The 25,477-nt window shown below is 36.5% G+C and overlaps 1 protein-coding gene across 1 annotated transcript in view; it reads right to left on the bottom strand.

Annotated features, from left to right (window-relative positions):
- The window catches only part of SLC5A8 (solute carrier family 5 member 8), a 181,918-nt gene that overhangs the window by 94,715 nt on the left and 61,726 nt on the right, over positions 1-25,477 (bottom strand). The window contains exons 4-5 of the mRNA XM_044087777.1: positions 22,364-22,431; positions 4,355-4,509 (exon numbers count right to left, since the gene is read on the bottom strand). Of these exons, the coding sequence (XP_043943712.1) occupies positions 4,355-4,509; positions 22,364-22,431 (223 nt within the window). The remainder of the gene's footprint in view (positions 1-4,354; positions 4,510-22,363; positions 22,432-25,477) is intronic.

The following is a 25,477-nucleotide window of genomic DNA, read 5'->3' as shown; positions in this document are numbered from 1 at the left end:
GACTAGCCAATATTGGCAGAGGTAAAGAACTGATATTCTAATTTCAAAGTTAATTAAATGAAAGACAATTCAAATGTTGTCAAAACAAGTATTCTTCTTCTCAACTAGTCATATCGTATGCATTCCCCTTAGACCCATCAGAAAAACATTCTTGTTTAATATAGTCATTAACCACTTGCATAAAATGGTAACAAATGCATCACTAGTAAAATGCACACATGACTCAGCTTTGACACACCTTTGGTGAACTCCAATCTGTCACACAAGAAGCTCTTCTAAAAACAAAAACATGGATAACAAAATCTCAACTACTACTAAATCTCCCCCAAAACTTCAATTTACTACTCAAAATTATATCACTAGAGTCCATCAGTACAGGAAGTATCCCAAACCAAATTCCTGGCTGTCATCATTGGCCAAAATCTAAAACTGAATCATCATAATGACTACATCATATCAAAAATCTAATAGCAACAAAAAAAAATGGAATTGTGTATAAAAATCTCACCTAACAGATCATGCCAAGTTAGGAAAAGCTTGTACAACCCTGCTTCCTATCCTACTATATGCCTCAACAATCCTAACCAGCTTATAGAAATTTCAATTCCAATTCCAGTCCAAAGTCCAACACAAATTACAATAAAAAATCTTGCAGCAAACACCTGAAACAGAGCTCATCACTGTGTAGCACATGAAATCTTCTGTCTAGAACTACAAATCTATTTCAGTTTCAATCAACTCACCGTCATTTGCAGTATGGATATATATATATATATATATATATATATATATATATATATATATATATATATATATATATATGTTTGTGTATGTGTACAAATATGTAGACAGAAATACAAAGGGAGAAACAGAAAGAGATAAACATTAGAACAATCTCATCTAGAAACCAGACCTAAAACATTAAAATATTGCTACTAAAACTAAACAAATCATCAACAAATCATATTGGAACTGTCTATGTACCTAACGCTGCCCATACATTGTGTCCACCACTTATTAATCTAAGATAACAGATTAATTTCTCTACCAAATAGCATTTCACCTGTAACAATTCTACTACTGTATAACCTTTACAAATAAATTCCTTTGCACTACAATGTACTCTGCCACAGTACTGGCATCTTTTACATCACTAACATTTCTATTTTAAGAGAAAGAAAAACTATACAGAACCTTCTAACAGCAAATCAGCCAATCTAATTTAATTGGATATTTGTAAGTAATGCTGTTTATAAAAAGTAGATATGTCTTTACTCTGTAGAGCCAGTTATGTTATAGTTACAAAATAACATACACATTTTTTTAATTTCTCCAAGTCTTTTGGGTTTCTAATACCATGACGGGAATGGACCCCATTCCTAAGTCAAAGTATGATTAAAGTTCATGAAATTAGTATTGTTTCAGTCTTTGATGTCAGCCAGTAGTGCTCTTCGCAGCACCCACAGTGTGCCCAGTAATGACTCCTCCTACAGTTCATATGGAGTTACATGTATTGGTAACATATCTAAATATGATTGTAAATTCTTTTTTGTAAGACCCATTGCTCCTACTACTATTGGAACTGTCTGGGTATCTTTCTTCCACATTGCTCTCGTTTCTGCCTGCACATCCTGATATTTTATGACTTTGTGTCTATACGCAGGACACTGTAGTCACTGGGTGTGGTGATTTCAGTGATCAATGCTACTCTTGTCTTCTTTTCTTGAACCACTATGTCCGGTTTTCTGGCATCTGTCTTTTGAACTGTTGGTAATGGGTGGTCCCATGTGATATAAACTTCATCATTTTCTATGATGCTTTGTGGCTCATGTTTCCAGTGTTTTCCGGCCACTTCAGTACCATAATATTTGCACAATCCCCAGTGCAATAGTCTCGCCACATTATTATGCCTTTTAGTATACAATCCTTCTGCCATTAGTATGTCGCAACCAGCAACAAGGAGTGCAACTGTTTCCAATTCGGTTTTACAAAACCTACATTTGTCTGTTTCTCCCACATGTTCAATGGACTTTATAAACCAACATGTACTCAGCCCACTATCTTGGGCCACCAGTATTAAGCTTTCATCTCTTGGTTTGAATTCGCCACCCCTTAACCATTCCTGTGTTCATTCCTGATCAACATGAAGTTCTTCCAGAAGTTTTCTATACTTGCAATTAAATTTATGCTTTTTCCACATTTCTTGCCTTCTCATCTGATCCTTCACTTTATATTCTTTCTTTTGTTTTTTGGCACATTCGGTTACTGCCTGATTTTTATCTAATTCTGGTTTGATTTCCATTTCTGCTTGATGCCGATAAGCATCTGCTAGATTAAGCAGAGAAGTCATCTTGGATTTATTCTCCTCATGTTTCAAAACTTTCACTACATTTGGGTTTTGTGAGGTCAGCAGATATGTGTGGAGTCCCACGATTGCAGATCTATACATATAATCAATTTCAAGGAGGACCATCCCTCATTCGGAACAGGAAATATATAATCTTGGTATGCACTGATTTTTATAAATCATTTGGTGAGCATGAAGCATTCTTCTTGTTTTCCTATGTAATTTATCCAACATGCTTTGGGGCAAATCAGTCACTCCAAAACTGTAAGTTAAGACAGGAAGAGAAAATTGGTTTATAGCTGAATTTTGTTCCTAGATGTCAGTGCGGTTTTCAGGATTAAAGTCTTCTGAAGTATTCCTTACTAAGTTTTATTTGCATTTGTTCTTGTTTTATTGTGGATCCTTCATCAATTCCCAGATATCTATATACTCCTTCTTGCTCAAGTTTTTTTATATCACATTCTTGTCCCAAACTGATGTTTTCCCGACGTTGCAGTTTTCCTGCTTTGAAGGTTGCTTTTGCACATTTATCAAGACCAAATAACATTCTTATATCATCTGAAAAAGTTTTGACAACTTGCAGTTGTGCTTTCAGTTCCTCATCTGATAAGCTATACAATTTTAAATCATCGACAAAAAGAAGGTGAGAAGTCTTCACACTTTGTTGTTTTCGAGGAGCCAGATTATAGCCGTGGCCTAAGCTGAGTAAACATACACATCTGTGTTCTTTGCATGATGATTACTAAGGTGGTATAGTTTCTGTACACAACTTAGTTTTTCTACATTTGTGTGCGGAGCTTTTCTCCCTGCTACTGAAAATGGGCTTATCACAGGCTCAGTTCCCCAATCATCTTGATTAATCAATGAAAATAAGTAAATAAACGAAAATAAAGACATGAATGAGGTTGAAATCCCTGAAATCACATTATGCACCCCACAGCAAATGAACAACAAATATTAACTGCATTCGTTGAAACTTGTCCCTTCAGGCACCTTTTGTAAATGCTGTTAATGTTGCATGGTTTAGCAATAATCAATTGCTTTATCTAAAAAATGCTGAGTTTATTCATGGCTGGCAAATGGGATGGGGCTTCTTAGTTATTGGGGGATGCAGGACAAAGGAAAACTGAAAATAATAATGCATAATACATCTGAGACATGATGAATGCAAGTTATGCAAGTTTTGCACACTTTACAGGTAAAAAGAAACACAGCATCTAGTTAGTAAGAAAAGAAAAACACTAGTTATTGTCTGGCATGCAGCCCTTGGCACATAAACAGAATTTAAAACATGGTGCCCAAGATCAACTCTGAAGAGAGGAGTGTTCCTATGTTGCAGATTACCACTCATTCATAAGGCAGCAGAATAGGTGACCTGGGTTAATCAGGCATCGCCAACCACCTGTGCGTTAGAAGCAGTGAAAGAAGAAGTGGGGCAGATATCTGTCATGCCTTAGGTAAAAGCATTTATCCTACTGTCACTGCTATCACAACATTACCACATGCCCTGCAGAAATGAAGGAATGACTATCAGGCTAATATGCAAGAAGTACAACACATTCACAGTAGTTTATATTTAAATTACAGCAGCATTTTCAGACTTTGGGTCATGTCTAGTAAACTGAAGGGACAAATTACATCAAGACAAGAATTGTGCTGTTACAGAACACTGAATAGTATAGGTCTTGGCAGAACCACAGGGATAGAGCGGGGTAGGATTATTCTAAAGGGAGGAGCTGGTCACATAAAGTTAGAAATTTTCAGCAAAAATAAATAAAGACAAAAAAGATTTCCCAAAGAAAATTGTTAGCATGAAATTCTGTTTTTACTTCATACGTACCAAGCATTTGGCTCTAAATTAAAAGGGACTATGCCCATTTTAAAGTCATAACTGACAAAAATCCAACTGACTCTAAGATCCTTTACCTGAATTAGATTCAACTGCAAATGTAAATTAGTATAATAAACAAAGGAGAGAGTTTAAAAAAATAGTTTTTAGAAACTTACTCCCAAAAATTTATTCTTCCTCCATCGTAGGCATCTTGTAAAATGGGAGTGAGCCCTCCCCGAATCACGATAGCTCGGATGATGACCGATACAAACCCTGCCACCATGATTCCAACCTGAAACACATCTGTCCAGACTACAGCTTTAAGCCCACCCTGCAAAAAAAAAAAATCAATATTAAAAATGTGTAAGTATTGTCGCATAACACATATGTAGGAAACTTTGACTGTGTGGCTACATATCCTTCATTTGATATTTACCATTTTACTGAGATACAGAAATAAATATGCTCTCATTATTTCAGTTCAGTACTTAGTACAGAAGTATGATTGCGGTGGTGGTGCTGTGGTAGCGTTGTAGCCTCTCAGTAAGACGTTATCCTGTTCAATTCTCAGCTAGAGTGTCTTCTGTGTGGAGACATGCGTGACTGGGCATACTTTCATTGAAGGTTGTGTGTCAGGGCCGGCAACTCGGCACGTAAAAATCTACTGCCAATCATTAGCAGATCAGAGTTCCACTGTGGCGACCCGACCAAAAGACACAACAACAACAACTTAGTACAGAAGTATATCCAGGAAGGTAAGACTTTCAACCATGAGAGTTGAAAAATAGTACTTAGTGAAATGTAACCCAGTAAGGAAAGCAATTAATGAGCTAATAAGGTACATAAAAGACCCTCTTGCCAGAAACAGAGTGGTGCTTGAAAGGGAATTTTATTGAGTTGGTTTTGTTTAAATACATAAAAAATTTTGCTAAAAAAGACGTTCAATGAACTAAGATAGATCCATATATATGGGGGTCATTTATTTAGTCAAAGAAAAAATACTGAACGTCCATGGTCAAACAGTTAGTACATTGAGACAGCTTCTTTGCCAGGTGCGAATATTACTGGGAATTGAAAGTTTTCCCTTACCCCAAGGCTGTGCGATTTCAAAGTTGGTATATATAATTTTCAGGGAGTGTGGGGCACAGCTCCCTCAGAGATTTTTTGTTTATATTGGGTTTTTTGTTTGGTTTTTGTTTTTTTTTTTGAGGTTTTTAGGTTCAACATTTTCTGTTTTGAACTTTTGAACCTTCAGTGTTCTGAATGCATTACATTATAAGCAAGTAGTCAAAAGTCAGCTTGTCAAACCTGAAAAAAAAAGCTGACAAAACCGATTCAAAATGTAAGATCACGACACAGCAGGGATCGGGGAATGTGAGATCTCAGCAATGGTATATATATATATATATATATATATATATATATATATATATATATATAAAAAATTAGTGGTTTTCTTTTTTTTTTTAGATAGATTTACATATATATACATGCGCACACACACACACACACACACACACACATACACACATATATAAATACAGAGAGAGAGAGAGAGAAAAAATAGATTTATATATATATATATATATATATATATATATATATATATATATATATATATATATGCATACATGTGTACTATAGACATATGTGCCCTCCACACCCCCCTACTTTTATATTCTCACTCCAAGGTCGCACTACAGTGTTACTATGTATTCGGTGGTTAGTGTTCAGTTAATAGCAGTTCGGTGATTTATGCATTCGAGCATAACTACTAGATCCATATATATATATATATATATAGATATATACATATATATATATATATATATATATATATATATATATATATATACATATAGATATATAGATATACACACATATATCTATACATCAGAAAAATGCATGTTAACACAAATCCTAATATTCAAATAAATAATTATGTTCCTATTTTGAACCTTTATACACCTGTTTATTTTCGGTTTATCCAAATATCTTGAGCTAAGAGTCAATTGAGCATACCTGTCAACTGTCCAGATTTTTGCAGAATGTCCAGATTTTTGGCTCATATGTTTAGTCCCATCCCCATAAAATGTGTAGTTTTCTGGCAAATTACTGGGGACTGAAGTCATTAAATAATGACAAACATTTGAGTTTCCCTCTTCATATCCTTCAGAAAATACATGCTAATGGAACCCTGCTATTCTAGCAACTTTCTAAGTTTATAAGAGCAATATTTAAAATCTGTCCCTATTTTTGGTCCTTTGTCCCCCTTTACTTGTGGCTCTGACCAGAATTCTTATGTTGAGAGGTTGAGAGGTATGCATACATCTTAACTGATGCCGCTGCCAGGGATCACTATTACACTACGCACATACACGTTCACACACACACACACACACACACACACACACACACACACACACACACACACACACACACACACACACACACACACACACACACACAGACACACACACACACACACACACACACACACACACACACACACACATACATGCACACAGATGCACACACATTTTTCACTTTCATTTATTTTTTTACATTCGCTAAACAGCAAAAGCGAAGCTTAGCGAATGTTTTTGTTTTCACTCTGAGCTCCATGGCAGCTTGATATGCTGCAGTGAAGTGGTAGACTTATTTTGCAGCGGGCATTACCTGTAGGTTAGCACCCGACCCTGCTGGAGAATGTTCTTTCTCCAATCAGGGTGTGATCTACAGATCACCCATTCTCTAATACCCATCAACAGCAACATAGGGTATGGAGGTTTATCTGCAAACAGTGGTTGCTCTTTCATAAGGAGTGGGTAAACCAAAATGCTACATAGGCCCAATAATTACGGCTACTATATGACTGATTTTTTAAATGATGTGTCTTACTTTTTTTTTAAATTACCTCTAGTGTTTGGAAGTACTCTTTCCTTGTCGACTTTCTTTGTGTGAAACAATGATGTACAGCACATGTGTACATTTATGTATACACAAACACATGTATAACACAATGGTAGTATTTTGTTTATGGCATTAATATTTGACAGCAAAATGTTGTTTGCTTTTTTCTTAAGACTTTTCAACATTATAGTACAGTAAAGGTCCTTAGTTATTTTCCCAAAAAATTCTGCATAGATTTTATTTCTCAGAAGATGAGGCAAGTTTATTTTCCTTACATTATTTAATTTCCAGACTTGACACCAGATGCATAATGGCGACAAATTCATTTGTCTTTTCTATGCAGATATGCATCTTTTAATGTGTTGATAATTATAGTTTAATACTGCTAAAAATGGACTCCATTTAGCCAATCAAAGGTCTTATCTAGAGGGTTATTTCTAGAAGCAGTATATAATAAGAAGTGAAGTCTGGTATATCTGTAGCTTGGGTAACATTCCCTGTAACTATACATTCTCTACATTATTGCCCTTACCATGAACAAATATATCAGTATACAATGTTAAGACAGAAAAATAATTGTGTCAGGCATACTAATTAAATAAAAAATAATTACAGATCAGTATAACCCACTGCCTAACGTAATGTCCCAGTGCATTACATTAATGCATGACTTGTTAACAGTGGCACAGGAAGCTGGACAAATGAGACTATTATTAATATTTCATGACTCATCTTATACATTTCCTTTCACAGTGTTTTCTTGTTGGAACTTTTTGTTAACTTTCCAAGAATATAGCTTATCAATTAGGCCAGGTCAACAAAGCAGAGTCTCTAGATTAGAGTCATCTCTACCACTGTATATTGGGAATAAGAGGTAATTGCTGAGTCTGCACCGTGATAATAAACTAGTTTAATACAGATCACCGATTGGCTAATCTGCCATTGCAGTGGCTGAATAAAAGCTATCCATTGGCTACTTCTTTGCAGTAGATTATTGCAGTTATTGGGTGGAAAAATGTGCTACAGTTTTCCTTATAGGAAACCACGGACATTTTGAAACACCATCAATATGAATGTAGATGCATACATATAGGTGTTCACACACACACACACACACACACACACACACACACACACACACACACACGCACACACACACATGCACACACACACATGCACACACACACACACACACACACACACACACACACACACACACACACAATGCACATAAAATCTGAAAAAAAACTCATTGATGTATTATGTGGTAGTATGGACATTGTAACATTAAGAGTTTGAAAACTTCATGAGAAAGAAAGATAATAAAATGAGAAGAGGCCACAAAGACATTTGGACTGCAGGTTGGAGATTACCTTCCCTATCAGGGATTAATATCAGAGTGCAAGCAAAAAGAAAGGGATGGGGCATCCTAAATGAAAGACCTGCACTAAGTTTTTAATTGAATCTAGAACAAAAGCTGTTGTTACAAAGTTGATAATTAGTAGGGCATATAAAATACTGCACAATGACTATAGGAATCAATCAGAGGAGGTTAGAAGAGATTGGAAAGAGAGATTAGATAAGCAATTTACAAAGAAACAATGGGAGGGCGTGTGTATGGATCCCAAATATGCAACAAAATCTAGAAGATTTAGGATTTTTGCTTGAGAGTGTTTGCACAGGTACTTTTATACCACAAACAGAATTTTACCTGAGATAGATGGTAAATGTTGGAGGTGCAATGGGGAAGAAAGAGGTACCTGGGGGCATATATTCTCAGACTGTAATGAGTTAGCAAATTCCCTACAGAGTAGCTTGTCATAATATTGAGGGAACAAATGAGTGTAACTAAGGGAATGATTTTTGAGCTAGAATACAGGAATTGAATGCCTACACATAGTAAGGCATTGTTACTTTTAATTCTGGAGGCTGCCAAAAAAAAAAAAAACAATTACTAGAAAATGGAAATCAAAGTCTAAACCAAACCATACTTGAAGAAGTGAATATTGTACTAGAGATAAAACAACAAGAAATGGGATTTTGAGAAAAAGGGAGGGAATAAATTACACATGAAAAAAATGGAAATTGTGGGAATAATACAAGAGAAAAACATTTTGGGGAAGGACTGAGGTTTAACATAAGGCAGAAACGGAACAATTTATGTAATGTTGTTTTGATTATATAGTATAGAACAATATAAGTGATGTATATTTGTAAATATGAATTTGTTAATATGGTTTGATTACTTTTATATAAATGTAAGTTTGCCTGTGTCACAAGTGATAATTCAGTAAAGGTGTTTAAAAAAAGAGTATTTAAAATCCATACCAAGAGTTCATTTAACTCCAACAAAAACAAGAACACATTGCTTCACTCACAGTAATGCTCTAACAGGCCAGATGAATAAAGATAAAAGCAAACCAAGATGCCAATGAACAAATTATAGATATGATGTTTCACTTATAAGAGAATGTCTTCATTAAAAGTAAACTTATAATTAACAATGAAATGGTATGTGCTGCAGAGAGGAACTGAAAGCAAAATTAGGACAGTTGTCTTACTCACAAGAAGTCTATGCCCCAAATTATCTTAATCCAGCAAAATTCTATATGTTGCTTTTGCATAATCATTTTACAATGTACTATACCAAACAAACCCCAAAAAGGCAAAAAGGCAAGTAGATAAGATCAAATAAAATACAAGAAAAGCTTTATTTTGCGTAAGCACTTTTGTAAAAACATTGCTTCATCAGACACATAAACAACAACAGTAAATGCTACATGTATATGTACAACAACAGTAAATGCTACATGTATATGTACAACAACAGTAAATGCTACATGTATATGTACAACAACAGTAAATGCTACATGTATATGTACATCAACAGTAAATGCTACATGTATATGTACAACAACAGTAAATGCTACATGTATATGTACAACAACAGTAAATGCTACATGTATATGTATATAAGAACACCCAATAGTAAACCTTAGATTTCCTTCCTTTTCTTAATTAAAAAATAAGTTAAACTTATTTAAGGTTGTACATACAATAAAAAATGCATCATAAAAATCTAAAAACACACCATGGGAATACTACTGCTTTCCTCATAGTAATTATATGACATAACAAAATGAATAAATTAAGTAACCTAGCATATTAGTGCTGAAGTCTCATATTCTTTAAAATAGGCTTGAGGGGTACCATGTCATTCAAACCTGAGACACGATGGGCTCCTAAGCATAGGATCCAATGTAGCTCCTGTGTTTCAGTCATATTGACAATATCACCCATCCTAAGGTTCTCCTGAATTACTTCGAGTACCTGACACTGGAATATGTGATCTACATGTTTAGCAATTGCACTGTAGTCCTGTTTTCTTCGGACATGATAATCATGGTCCCTTATTCTTTCTCTAAGCCTATGATTAGTTTTGCCAATGTAGAATTTAAAACATTGGGTACAATGGGCTATATATACACTAAATTGCTGGTATTACAATCCGCCTTACATTTAATTTTCCAAAGATATCGAGTGTCTGGATGTCTAAAATATCTAGATTCATCTACAAAGGTGCAATAATTACATTTCCTACATTTGGAGGTGCCTAACATAAACTCATTAGGAAAAGTTTGTAACTTCGGATAACATAGCTGCTGCTTCAAAGTTGACAATTCTTATATACAAATCTAGGTGTCTTCCCCACTATCCTTGTGGTCTCCTCATCTGTCATCAAAATATGCCAGTTCCTGTTAATAATGTATTGGATCTTATGTATATCCAATGCATAGGATAAGACAACCGGAATCTCAAATCTTTCCCTTGACGTTCGTATAATTTTTCTACGCTCATTTGAAAAATAAGGCTTCCCCTCTCCTCTCTCTCATTCAAGACTTTGGAGTAGGTGCATGCAACAACCTTATTAGGATACCCACTGTTGACAAATCCTTCCTTTAAAGAATCAAGTCCTGATATAAAGTCCGTATGCTGTGAAGATAGCCGAGATACCCTAAGAGCTTGCCCTTTCACTATATTAGTGAACACATGCGGTGGATGCATGCTACTGTGTTCCAAGAAAGAGGGGAGATAACATTCTTTCCGGTGTATACAAGTATGGAACTGCATACCATTTCTTCTGATGGATACAGGGTCCTCTTTGCATGATTTTGTGAGCTATCTCAATAGCACCAATGCTTTCCTTTGGTTTACATACTATAGTTCACCTACACATATTGATTTCTTTAAATGCATCCATCCCCCCCCCCCAATAAACTTTGGCTTTTTCAGATTTCTTGTGCTGCTTAGTTCTTCAGGGGGAAAGACGTTTAGTGCTGCTTATGCCAAGTCCGCTTGTGCTGTTAGCAGCACAACAGGTGAAATACTTGCCCTTGATATAGAAGTCTGTGGGTTCTACTCTGACAGTATGTAGACGGATTGCTGATACTGTACTGTGTTGTACTTTTAAAGGGGGTGGAATTGGTGGATGAGTAGAACCCACAGCCTTCTGCATCAAAAGCAAGTATTCTACCTGATGTGCTACTAACAGCACAAACCGATTTGGCATAAGCAGCACTGCTTAGGTCAAGTCTGTTTATGTCAGTAGCACAACAGGTAGAATACTTGCTCTTGATACAGAAGGCTGTGGGTTCTATTCTGACAGTGTGTAGATGGATTGTTGATACTGTACTCTGTTGTACTTTTAAATGGGGTGGAATTGGTGGATGCTGCAGTCCTCCTGAGAATGTCCTCTTTGGCAGAGATATCTAGTAAATATGAACCTGTTATCAGTTTGCCATCCATTCCCTATTGCAATATTACTACCTTATCTTTTTTAATGTAACATAGGCAATTTATTCCTCAAGGGCAACAGGCACTTTATTTGTAGATGAAACAATGAAATATTAAGTTGTTTGCTAGCAGCAACCTCTTTATTAGTTACAGATCTTGCAGACCTCTTTAATCTGGAATTACTTAGATGACTTTTACTTCTGCAGAGACTGTGCATATTTACTGATACTGGTGGATTGTAGAAGTTTGAGTAGACTTTTATGATGGAAATGTTCTGAATTGGGCAGTTTTGTCATTATTGGTTCATGCATTTTGTTTCATTCCTTACTGGAAAAATGTTAAAAACAATAAATTTAAAATGCGCTCTAACAAGTGTGCTATATTATACAAGGAATGTAATTTAATACAATCAGGAAAGTGTATCAAAAAAAGCACATGTATGTTTCATGTGCAAGGGGCCTATGATTAGAAAACAGCCCAAAGCTAATCTTTATCTGCCACTGGCCAGATGCATTTTCTTTGAATGTGGGCTTCAATGCTGTTTTAATGAATGTGAATTGCAAGGGCAGAGAAGTTTTAATGCTAAGTCTATTTTCATTGTGAGACAGTATTGCTTTGTTTAGCAGATGCCTATTAGTGTTTGTGCATTGTGATATAAAATGTAAAATAAAATCCAAATAATCATTGTAGAAGTAAAGCATTATGCACATTAGTGTTTATGGTAAATGGGGCAAAATAGCCAGGTAATAGGACATTGGAATGGCTGCAGGTATACTCTGGGGCTATATTGTGGTTCTCTGTTCTTCAGTTTGTGTTTGAAAGTTGGTATCCCACAATTCCATGGGAGCGGGTGAGGTTACATAATTATGTATGTAAATTTTATGTTAATCAGCATACAGATGTGTAGCTATTTTTCATGGGCCCTTGTCCAGACTTTTGATGTTTCCAGTTTGAGAGGTATGCAAAGCACTAGTGTTTCAACTCAAGTCCAGTAATAGTGCACCCCATTTGTTTCTTTTCCAGGATCATTTAAAAATAATACATGTTGCTCATCCACAATCAGAAAGTACAAAGAAAGAATGTTTCAGCTCAGCTCTAGAAAAGGTTTTTTTCTAATATATTATTTATTTATCAGCATTTAAAGTAAGCATTCCTGAATTTATTAATGTCAGCATTCACTAAATTTGTAACATAATGAAATAAAATAAAATGAGTACTGGAACAGTAGTCTTGCAGTTAGCATTGCTGTCTCATAGCACTTGGTTCTCCAGTTCAGTTCTCAGCAGGAGTGCATTCTGTGTAGTGTATGTCCTCCCTGCATGTGTGTGGGTTATTGCTGGGTGGTCCAGTTTACTCCCATATCCTGAAGATGTGCTACAGAGGAATGGTGATCTTCTAAATTGCTTAAAGCTGTGCATGCCCCCAGTGAGTGCCAGAAAAGAAGCCTCCTGCTCCTACATAGCCCTGCAGTGAAATAAGCAGACAAATGAAGAAAATGAATGAATAAAAGGAAAGGAAGCAGTGCAAAAGTAGATAAGTTTTAACTTCTGATACAGAAATCATAATTCTGGGATCCTGTAATGTTGCACTACCCAGTTTTGAACTTATCTGTTACTTTAAAATGCCAAAAGAAATATGTTTAGTTTCCAACTTTGAGATAGCAGTATCCATAGTTGTGCTAAACAGCACGGCCTTAAGATCTTGAAGGAGTTTTACAACAGAATCATCAAATGAAGCAACTGGTACAGATAAAATGAGCCAGCATTTACAATAAAAAAAGTTTCAACACTTCCCTGTAAGCAGGAAATAAGTCACTGTATGTCCTCCTACTTCTATTTGAATGGAATTTCCTAAATTAGGAAAATTCAAACAAATGTTTAAGCTGTAATCTTATAAAAAATTGCTTTTATCACTAAGTGTAGCATTCATTTATTATAATGTAGGAACATTTCCAAGAATTAGGTGTGTCTTAACCCAGTAATTCTTTAGGTGATAAGGCATTTCTTCATATCCTTTTCATGTTTTTTTTAATGTCAGTGGCCCCCTACTTCTTCACCACTAGTTGCAACACCAGAGATAATAAGAAAAAATTAACTAAGTTTATCGTGTAAGCTATAGCTGAAGTACAAGGCACAGGGAGAGGTTTGTACATCTATAAAGAGGTGAGAGATAACTCAATATTGCAACATGCAAATTCCAATATAAATGCACTAGCAGAAAAGACAATAAAATATATTGTGAAGAAATCCCCTTGTTGAATTAGTTTGGATTAAAATGGCAAGCTCTGATAATTATAGCAGTAGGAATTCAAGCCTTAATGCCACATAAATTGGACACCAGAACTAACATATACAGTAATTCATGATAAGGTAAGGAGGGGATACATTATAAGAGAGCTTGATAAGTGTTTACTTCGCAGGCTCACAGCAAAAAGCTTGAAACCAAGACCAAGTGAAAAGTATAATCCAAGGCAGCGAAGAGCAGCAAGAAACAGCGATGAAGCCAAAGGTAATCTCCACAAAAAGTTTATTCAAACACACGACATAAATTTCTCCAAGTCCTTCTCTCAAACACACGACATAAATTTCTCCAAATCCTTCTCTCAAGCGCTTTCGCTCAGTGCAATACTGAGCTTTATCAAGATAAAAATGCAGGGCAGAACAACCTTATTTGTAAGTCTCTTAATGAGATCATGTGCTTCGTTAATTAAAACCAGTCAAGTTACAATTAAAATTAATTGGTGACCAATTTAAAATTAAAGAGCAAGATGTTGTATGAAATACATGAAATCCTAAATAAAATACCTTTTGTTAAATATGTTGTAGTTAAAAAATATGTTATTTAAAAGATATGTCATTTGAAAATCACAAAGCATTCGTGTATAAATAAATAAATATTGTCATATGTTAATGTCCCATGAAACCATGACATATCTTTTAAATATATATACTTACCACACTGGTCACTTGATCCTTCTGGATTTTTACATTTGCAGCCTTGATCAGAAGAACATACAGTTTTTTATATATATATATATATATATATATATATATATATATATATATATATATATACAGAACTCAAAAGTTCAGTACAGAATTGCAGGATATATATATATATATATATATATATATATATATATATATATATATATATATATATATATATATATATATATATATATATATGGATTCACTTCATAACATCGAAATATCATAATACTGAAACTCAAAACACTGAAACCAAAATACTGAAACTTCAAAATCTTGAAAACTCAAAATAAAACAACATAAATCATAGCAATTTCTGCCAAATATGCAGGGGGGGCCCCCCACCCCCCCCGGGTGCCCCTCCACACCTAATAAATATATCAACTCCAAGGTTGCACATAGTGTAGTTAAGTGCAATCTTGGAGTAGATATATATAATTAGCAGGGAACTGCCCCCTGCATATATTTGGCAGAAATTGCTATGATTTATGTTGTTTAAGCTGATAATATGTGTTTTCAGTATTTTGAGTTTCAGTATTTTGAGTATTCCGTATTTTGAGCTTTCAGTATTTTGGTCTTCAGTATTATGAAGTTTTGTCATTTTCAGTATTATGAAGTTTCAGTGTTATGAAGTGAATCCATATATATATATATATATATATATATATATATATATACATATATATGGATCACCTTCATTTTGTCGACAGTTCATTTCACCGACACTCAACTCAGCAGGCCGAATTCACTGAAACTTAATTTCACTGACACTTCATTTCACCGACACTCATTTCGATGAAAATTATATATGGCCTATACCCTACTGTAGAGTGACCCTGGGATATACTGGGATTCTATAATGGTTTGTTGGTAATAGTTATTCATTGCACTTGTAAGAATGCATCTGTATACCCTAAAACGTTTATGATATGTGGGGGACTTCACCCCCACACCCCCATTGTGGGGGGGGGGGCTGTGCCCCCCACACACCCCTTACTATATATTCCAACTCCAGGGTCGCTCTACAGTAGGGAATAGGCCATACATCATGAGTGTCGGTGAAATGAAGTGTCAGTGAACTGAAGTGTCAGTGAATTGGGCCTGCTGACTTGGTTGTCAGTGAAATGAACGGTCGACGAAATGAAGGTGACCCATATATATATATATATATATATATATATATATATATATATATATATGCATATGTACATAAGTTTAGCATTGAACTTTTAATATCTTTACATATATACAAAATAAGTAAATTAGTTAAGAAGAAAAACACTAGACCATTTCATAAGGTTAACCCCAAGTAAGACATATTAAACAGAAGTGCGTGTAGTACAAAAATAGTGAAATAAGAAAACAGGATTTCCTTGCCATCTTAATAATCAGACACAGAACAAGTTATCCAAAATACAAAGCAGGATGTAAAACATTCAGTTTAGGAGAAGCTTATTGTACTTGTCACTGTCAAACAAGAGACGGTGTCTATTGGAAGGACAGACAAAGAGAAAATGGTGTTAAAGTAAAAAAGATATCCTGTAACTGACAAATGCAAGTGACAAAGGGTAACAGGTAAGCCTAAAGATCTGTAAAATAATTTTCAAGGTCAAGGGTAGTTCTTAGGTAACAGGAAAGGCACTACCCCACCTTACACCCATATACTAGGAATACTTTTTTTTTATCCTGTGAACAATTTATACTGAGGGACTGTTGTGATAAGAACACAGTTTTATAGTGAAGAAGATTATGTATTTGGGGTCATGAATCCATGTTTAGAACTAAAATTGAAAGCATAGAATTATAAAGCCCTAGATGTGACCCAGAAATACAAAGATTTACTAGTGACCCAGGCAACAGAGGAACTGGCAAGAGTGGGTAGAGGCGAGCAGCAAAAGCCAGTCATACCCATCCTGAGGGTCCAGTGCCACTACCTACTACAGCAAGAATACCTCACTGGTGGCATAGAGGGATGACACCTGACTATACGGTTTGATTAGTGTCTCAGATGCTTGGTGGTGAGTATGGAGGATGGACATGCCTATCCTGTAGAAGGTCAAGCATGAGGGACTGTCCTTCACTGAGCTTTGACAGAGGCCAACCCTCCAAAAGAATGCTAAAGCTGGGAAGGGGCAGGAGAGAGCAGAGTAGGTGTGGTCTCCCTCTGGGCCTGACACAGAGCACACACACTTTTGTAGCTCCACATAGCCTACTTAGTCTGACAGATCTCATCTCATCATACTGGGGGAGGGAATTAGGGCTAAGGAAAAAACCTGGTCCTTTCAGAATGTTGGCACCTTCCTGATACCTCAACCCCTCCCCCAAGTTCAAGTGATTCCCAAACAGAGAAGCCAGTGCCCTTAGCATGATGATGGATTTATTAAAATTGCTGGGAAGGAGGGAGGGAAGCTTGATGGTCAAGAAAGCAGCTAAAGAGAGAGAAAAATAACATAAAAACTGTTGGGGTGAGATGTGTGCAGCATGCATTACATGGTTTATAGATATGTGCGTGACTCTAACATCCCCTGTTTGTAAGGCAGTCTCCAGTTCATATGTATACAGGGGCATACACATGCTAGGAGTGATGGCAGGGCCCTTACACTAGCAAAAGCACATGTCATAACTCAGACAATTCACTTATTCTGTGGTGCAGCGACTGCATACTTAGTATATATATAAGTAGCAGGGATATGGGGAGTATTACCCATATGCTGAGGGGTATAGAAGGCAAAGTCTCCCTGCACAAATGCTTTAAATGACATTGCAGTGAGTTTCCGTATTTGCTGTTCCTAATGGTGATCTCACATCAGTGTTCAAAATGACAGGACTTGCAACTGTCAGTTAAGAACCTTTCTCACAGAGCCCAATATCCATTACTTTTCCATTGCATTACTACAGTCCTGTCATTACAGTTTAAAGTAAATTCTTGGTTTTGTAAAACATCACATACATGACAAATAATATTCATAAAATAATAGAACAATATTTAATCTTAATACTTAACACTATAATTCCAGGGAGAACCATTATATATCAGCTTGGGACGGGATGCTCAACATTCTTACCTGCTTAGCTAAAGATGGCCTCCGTCTCTCATTCTAAGGCTTCCACATACTGGCTGAAGCCTTTGCTGCCCCCATAGTGCCTTTTCAGGCAGTGTTTAATTAATGGGGCATCCCAACATAACTAACATGTCAAATTCAAAACAAAACCACATTAAGGTAGCTCTACTCAATGCCATAAATCTCAGCAACACAATGCCCAAGCTTGAGATACTCCTGCATTTGAAATGCAGCCATGTCTGTGTAAGTCCTGAAACTTGGTTTAAATGTTCAGAAAGCAATCCTTCCGTACCTGGGGTCTGCACCTACCATGCCTTCAGATCTGATGGAAACTATAATAGCATCTCCAAAATCGTTAGGGACAATATTACCGCTAGTCAAATTTGCAGAGTCTCGCTAACAGAGTTCACTGAGCTGCAATCACACTAAACGTTACCAACTCTCAGTTTATAGCCTGTTATAGGACCCCATCTGTGCTCTCTGATAATTATGTAAAGTTCTTAAGTGAACTTGATGACTTCCCTATAAATAAGAACTCCATTATTTTGGAGACTTTAATTACCCATCAATGAACTGGAGCACCTATTCCTTAACTAAAGGACATGTCCAAAGTTTTAAGTTAGAATTAATAAACAAAAACTCCTTGGACCAGATTGTTAACAAATCCACTAGAAGGCACAATATTCTTGAGCTGGTCCTTATGAATATAGCTTCTTCGTGCACTGTTCCCCTTGCATCTCCTGCCACGGTTATGTTGGATCATTATTTAGTGACATTCACCTTCAAAATCTCTAAACCCACTGACACCAATATCTCAGGACTCAAGGATTTCAGATGTAATAATCTCATCAAAGTCTATTATGAAGTCTCAAAATCCACTTATAGTAGCATCACCTGAGACATTACCACAACAGGTAGCTTCATAAGGGAGTTCCATGCCCACTTGAACAAACATATAGAAACGGCAGTACCACACAAATCTAAATATAATGGGAAAGTCAAAAGGAAACCACCCAGTGGTCCACTATCCTAAATAAATCTACAATAAAAGAAAGACCCCCAAAATCAAGGATAATATCAGGAAACTGTCTAAACATGCAAAAAATACAGTTATGTCTTTAAAGGCAGCCCAGTAACCTAGGTTAGTATCTGAAGCTAAGGTCACTAACAAATCTTTCTTTAGCTACAGTAAAAAATAAGAAATAACACCCAACATTGCTCTGAACTAATTCATAATGGCAACACCTACTCTGACCCAGCAGACATTGCCAACCTGCTAGCAAACAAATTCAGTGTGAATTTTACCCGAGAGATGACTGTCCAAAGCTCACTTATCCTTGAAGATCTCAGACCTCCATTATCATTAAAGAACAGATACTGAAGGTATTCCCTAAGATTAAAAATGCTTCCTCCACAGGACCTGATAATAAATCTGGCTGCTTAACATACAGTACTAAACAAGCCATTGTAGAGCCACAATTTAATCTATTTAACCTGAATTTAGTTAATGGTTTTGTCCCTGAGGTTTGGTGCATGGGAGTAGAAATACCACTCGACAATGGTGGCCCACCACTGACCCTGGGAATTACATGCCTGTTAGCCTGATGACTCTCATCTGCAAAGCCATGCAACATATTATAACTGACCTGATTAACTATGACATTAAAAATCTCATCAGGCAAGACCCACATCAGTTTGGCTTTGTTAAGGTAGAACCTGTATAATAAATCTGGTCAACTTCTCTGAAAGAGTAACATAAGTTGTGGATAGTAGTCATGCTGTCCACAATGCATGCCTTGACTTGGCCAAAGTCTTTGACACCATTCTCTATGTTAGCATAGTTTGTAAGATTAATGCATTACAAACAGATCTCTATCTGGAAAGATATATTGACAATTGTGTAAAGTACATGGTGTGGGTAGCAGGTGCCTCATCAGAGAGTATAAAGGTGATCAGTGGAGTTGTGCAGAGCTCCGTTTTGGGACATCTTTTGTTTGGCAATTACTTTTAGGTTCATAGGTAGTTACTAGACATGCAGTCCAGGGGACCAGGGCCATTAAGGAGCCTAGGCCTTTACCAGCTGCACTAAAGTACTGTCTGATTTAGTAGGCAAATGAAGACTGATGTAGTCAAACTTGTACCACAGAAAGCAGCTTATTAACAGCTCAATAACATTAGTTCTCTGCACTAAATGCCAAACAGACTGGAGTTATAATCTCCAGGCCAAGAACCAAGACTTCTAGTTAACCAACTGGTAGCCATTGTGACTCCCCCTCTACTGTCCAAGCCCTTCATCAAGAACTTACACTTGTATATGGCTGCAGTACAAATAAATGGGCTTAAATTAAATACCAGGAAGTACAATACTGACACATTTGGTAGACTATCCCTCTCCTGAGCATACAGCATGGACAATACCCCCCACTCCAAAATTAAAATGTTTTTAGAGACCTTGTAACCTAGATTGATAATTCCTTACCTTTGATCATCATGTAATGACAGTAGTCAAAATGTTCTTCTGCATAGTGCAGCTGATTGCCTAGGAAAAATCATCCAGATCTAAAGAAGTAATTGTTGGAGGTGTGACAGGCAAGAAAGAGGTAGCTGGGAACATATTTGTTGGGAGTGTAATGAGCTGGCAGACTATAGGGATTCCCTGCAGACCGTTCTGTCAGACATGCTGGGTGAGTGGACTAGACTGACTGGGGAGATGTTTTTTTTGAATTATTATAATACAGAATCAGAATTGCCTAGACACAGTAAAGTCTTGCTGAGTCTAATTATGGTGGCTGCCAAAAAAGCAATTACTAAAAAATGGAAATCAAAGTCTAGACAAACTTTGCTAGGAGTAATGAATATAGTACAGAGATAAAACAACTGGAACTGGGATCTTTAGAAAAGGGAAAGAGCAAACCTCATAGGAAAAAAATGGGAATTCTGGGAACAATATATTCAGAGCAGGAATGAGGTTTAAGAGGCAGGATTTGAATGAGACATATAATGCATACCTGACAATGACTGGAAGGTTTATAAGTGATATATAATGTTTGCAACTATAGTTGCTTCAACGGTGCCTGTGATGTAAACTGTGTGCAACTAAAGTGGTATTATTTTGTATGTTTTTCATTTATATAAATGTAAGATTGCCTTTGTCATATGTAAAAATTTAATAAAGATGTTTGTTTTCATATATTCCCTATTGATTAGACCAGTTATTGAATACAATGCCCCCTTTAGGATGTACCTCACTATGCATATCAAACAACTAGTAAGATCACAGATGTTCCTAACTAAGAAGATCATGGGATTAAAATCCCTTGGCTACCAGAAAAAAAAAAAAAAAACAGGAAGCACTTTCCCTTTATTCAGTATCTTATAGACTCTTGCCTTCCAAGACATTGGGGACCTAATAGTCCTAGATCTGTCTGTCGGGCCTATATTAGAACATCGAAGTTTCACAACTTCAAATGTTCTAATATCGACCCCTATTCAGCGAACACTGAAAATAGCGAAGCTGCAGAAAACCAAATTTTTTCCTAGGGAAAGAATTCAGTTGTCCGTTTCTGTCACCTCGCTATTTTCAGCACTGTGGTGGAACGTTACGGGTTGGGTTCAGGTAAGTGTGCGATTGTGTGGACGTGAGGGTTAGGGCAGGGTAGGTGAGTTAGGGTTATAGCGTGGGTGAGGTGAGTGTGCTATAGTGACGGACCTTAGGGCTAGCATTTGGGTTAAGGTAAGTGGATAGTTTGTGGTGTATGTACAGTTTAGTGTAGGGTTAGATGTAAAATTTTAGGTGTATGTGTGTGGATTGCTGTTTGTTTGGTGTGCTTGTGTTGTGTGTATGTGTTTCGGAACAGCTAATTTTTTCCCTAGGAAAAAATTTGCTGTTCTGAATGTTCGATGTTCTCAGCGTTCGCTGAATATGGATCGATATTAGAACATTTGCAGTTCTGAAACTTTGATGTTCTAATATAGACCCGATCTGCCATATCGTCACAAATCCAATAGTCCAACAAATACCAGAACCAGGAATGCAAATCTTCACCTGCAGATAAATAGAGCACATTGGAGATATGAGTTCATTACACAGCACCTTCTCCACCTCTGGAATGGATTTCCCCTGCAGATTAAGCAGGGTGGTACATTATCTTCCTTTAAATGGGGACTGACTAAATGGATGGGTGTTCTACAATTCACCACAGGCTTGATATGCCTAGGCCTCCTCAAAAAGGGAGGTACGATCCAAGGGTGGGTAGGCGCAAGACATAAAAGGTCATAAGACTCAGATGCCTTGTATTTCCTATGATTCTATGAAACTCTGTACCAGTTAGTTACATTTATATCCATGCTTTTAATGGTGTCAAGTAAATATCAGTCACATTAATTAGATTCACTTCATTACAGTCTATTAAGAAAAGTCTCATACCATGGTGCAGTAAAAAGTGCAGACAACTCCAGTTGAGACCACAGCTCCCCAAAGGTCAAATCCTGTAACTGAAGAAAAAAATAAAAATTAAATGCACATTAATATTTTAGCACAATACCAGTACAGATTTTGTGATTTAGGTCCAGTTTTCCAGTAAATCAGTAATCTATATTAATATGCAATAACATTTTACTTCATAAGCATCATACAGATGATAGAATACTGATATGATTACAATCGGTGCTGCTCTTGTAGAGTGTTGTGACTTGGAATATTAAAATACAGCAGTTTAATCACTTGTTTTTTTATACAGATGTGATCTGCATATTCTACTCCAACTAACTACAGCAATAAATAACTTAAGAGTTAAGTAGATATGATTTAAGCTAACAAGAACTACTACAAAGGCAATACTCTAGAAATAAAATTCTTTTGTAAACATTTTGCAGTTTTATGTTTACTGCTTGTCAGCACTCAGAAAACCTCACTACACAACAGGGTTCAGCTGCACCTGACCAGCACCCCAGGGGTGTACTGTAATAATAAGTCCTCAGTCCTTGACTAAAGCTTGTTGTTTCACATAGAGCTACCTAAACAATTTGTATGGGTTTTACTCTTTGATTGTTATGGCCATAGCCAAAATAAATAAAGCTGACAAATGAGGAGGATAGCACCTACAATATCTGTTTTAGCACAGGCCAAAAATGACTCACTGAAATAAAGTTAACAACCATGTTATGACACTAGCCATCACTCTAATGAGGCTAATGAAGCAAAGCATTTGTATAACAGTTTTGCTTTTCTTCTTCTTTAAAAATCCCAGTTACTCCATATTTCTCCAAAATCAGCAGATTGTAACAGATGCTCCTTAAACTGTATATAGTCCTTTCTTATTTTTAATGCAGTTCCAAAGCTAATACTGGCAGAATTAGGACAAACAAAATCATGTCAGTGACATCAGCTAAAATGTTCTGCAAAACATTTTTTTTTTTTTTTTTTTCAAACTCTGCAGCAGATTTAGTCTGAAATTCTAAAAAAAATGAACTGTAATTTCATTGGAAAAGCTCATCACTCCTTACTTTTAGGTGGACTTTGCTTTAAACTACAGCCAAACTTTACTTAACAAACCCTGACATTGCAGAGTAAAATTATATTTTTCTTTCCACATTTCCAGACTAAATCTACCAGTGTTTAGTAAAATTCCAGTTTAGAGAGCACGCATCACAAGCTCTTTGACAAGTACATTTCAGATGGCTTAATGGTAAATTTCTGTGGCTATGGTATGCAGGGTCCTGGGTTCAATACTTTATTAACTAAATACCCATCTACCTGTATTATTTTAAGTCTTTTGACAGACTCTTATAACATATGCTTATTAATAAATGATATCAGCTAGGTGTTAACCCTGTTTGCTTAGAATGAATTAAAGGCTGAGAAGGAAACAAAAGCACTAGAGAATGGTTTAGTAATAATGCTTCATATATAGATGCAGACAACAGCAACATCATGCTGGGATTCACTCTGGTCACATAAAATTTCCATTTACATTAACAACCAAATTTTATCCTCTTCTGCACGGACAACCAAGTTCAGAAATGATCAGAAAATTATTTCTACTGTATATTCAAAAACGAGAAGATATATAATACTAGAAAAAGGGCAAGATATGTGGAGGTCCTTATAAGAAGCCTAACTAAACATCAGAAGCCTCCAAAACACAAACACAAGCACCCTTCACATAATACATCCTCGGCAGAACATAGTACACAAAATATATTACATACCAGTGTCTCACCATTTAAGTCCCTAAGGCATAACACAAAAACAAACATGAAAGTCATAGGCGATTCAATTGTGAGACACACAAATGTCCCTCTCACCAGGCTGGATAAAGAAAAGGTCACGGTCAGCTGTCTGCCAGGTACCAGGATCTACCAGATCACACATGCACTCAAGTCTCTCAACAACAGGCACTGTTATGACTCCATCATAGTCCATGTTGATCTAAATGACATGAGATGTACCTCACTGGACTATATGAAGAGAGACATGACTGAGCTCTCTGATTATGTGTCTAAGGCAGGTATGTCCCTAGCTTTAAGCAGCATTTTACCTTCAATTAGGATGATACCTCAATACAAACAAAAAATGACTGACTTCAACAATTGGCTTAGTTTCTGGTGTAATTCAAAGGGGATCCAGTATCTGTCAGCCTGGGATGACATGGCCAACAAACATTGATGCTTTGCCAAAGATGGTCTTCATCTGTCACACCTGGAATTTCATTTACTGGCTAAGACTCTTGGTTGTGCTGCTAAACAATAGGAGTCTGAACCAGAAATTTTACTCACTGGAAGCAGTCCTCACCCTGGAAGATGCTGACATTTGTGCAGTCACTGAGACCTGGTTAAGGCTATGGAGAGCACTCCAGATATACCAGGTTACATTTCCTTCCACACGTTCAGACCGCAAACTGAAGGCATGAGAACTAAAAGAGATGGTGTATCAATATTCATTAAAGATAAATACACCTCTAGATTGGTTAAACAGCATGATTCCCTTGAATTACTTCAGGTGCAATTAACTGTAGCGAAGACCTCTCTTCAGGTCATTGCCAGCTATAGAACCCTCTCCATGAATCAGGACATCCACTCAGCCTACTTGGGTCTACTTGAGTCAATCAAGATACAACCAAGCACCTTGGTTTTGGGTGAATTTAATTACCCATCCATAGACTGGGTAAATTATGCCTGGTCTAACTCACTTGCCCAAAGGACTTCATTAACTGCAATGCCCTGAACCAGCTTGTTGACACACCCAAAAGGGGCTCAAACATTCTGGACCGAGTGCTCACCAATGTGTGAGACCGCTGCACCACCCCCAGTGTGTGGCCATCCTTGGTGAGATCTGACCCCAAATCAGTCTCACTAGAAGTAACTATAACACAAGACTCCCCTTAACAACAACTAGACTAAAAAACGTCTCCAAGCCAATTACAGCCGCTTACATGATGGCATAAATAGCTTCATAGCCCCCCCCCCACTGATGGAAATGACACCTACGTTGAGTTATACACCAGTGCTTTATACAACCACCTATACAATTGTATTGACT

The sequence above is a fragment of the Protopterus annectens genome, chromosome 11.part0, assembly GCF_019279795.1.
Source record: "Protopterus annectens isolate FY-2018-M chromosome 11.part0, PAN1.0, whole genome shotgun sequence".
In the NCBI taxonomy this organism is placed as follows: Eukaryota; Metazoa; Chordata; order Ceratodontiformes; family Protopteridae; genus Protopterus; species Protopterus annectens.
Note: the sequence above shows the minus strand (reverse complement) of the source record. Positions and strands in the feature narration are given on the sequence as shown.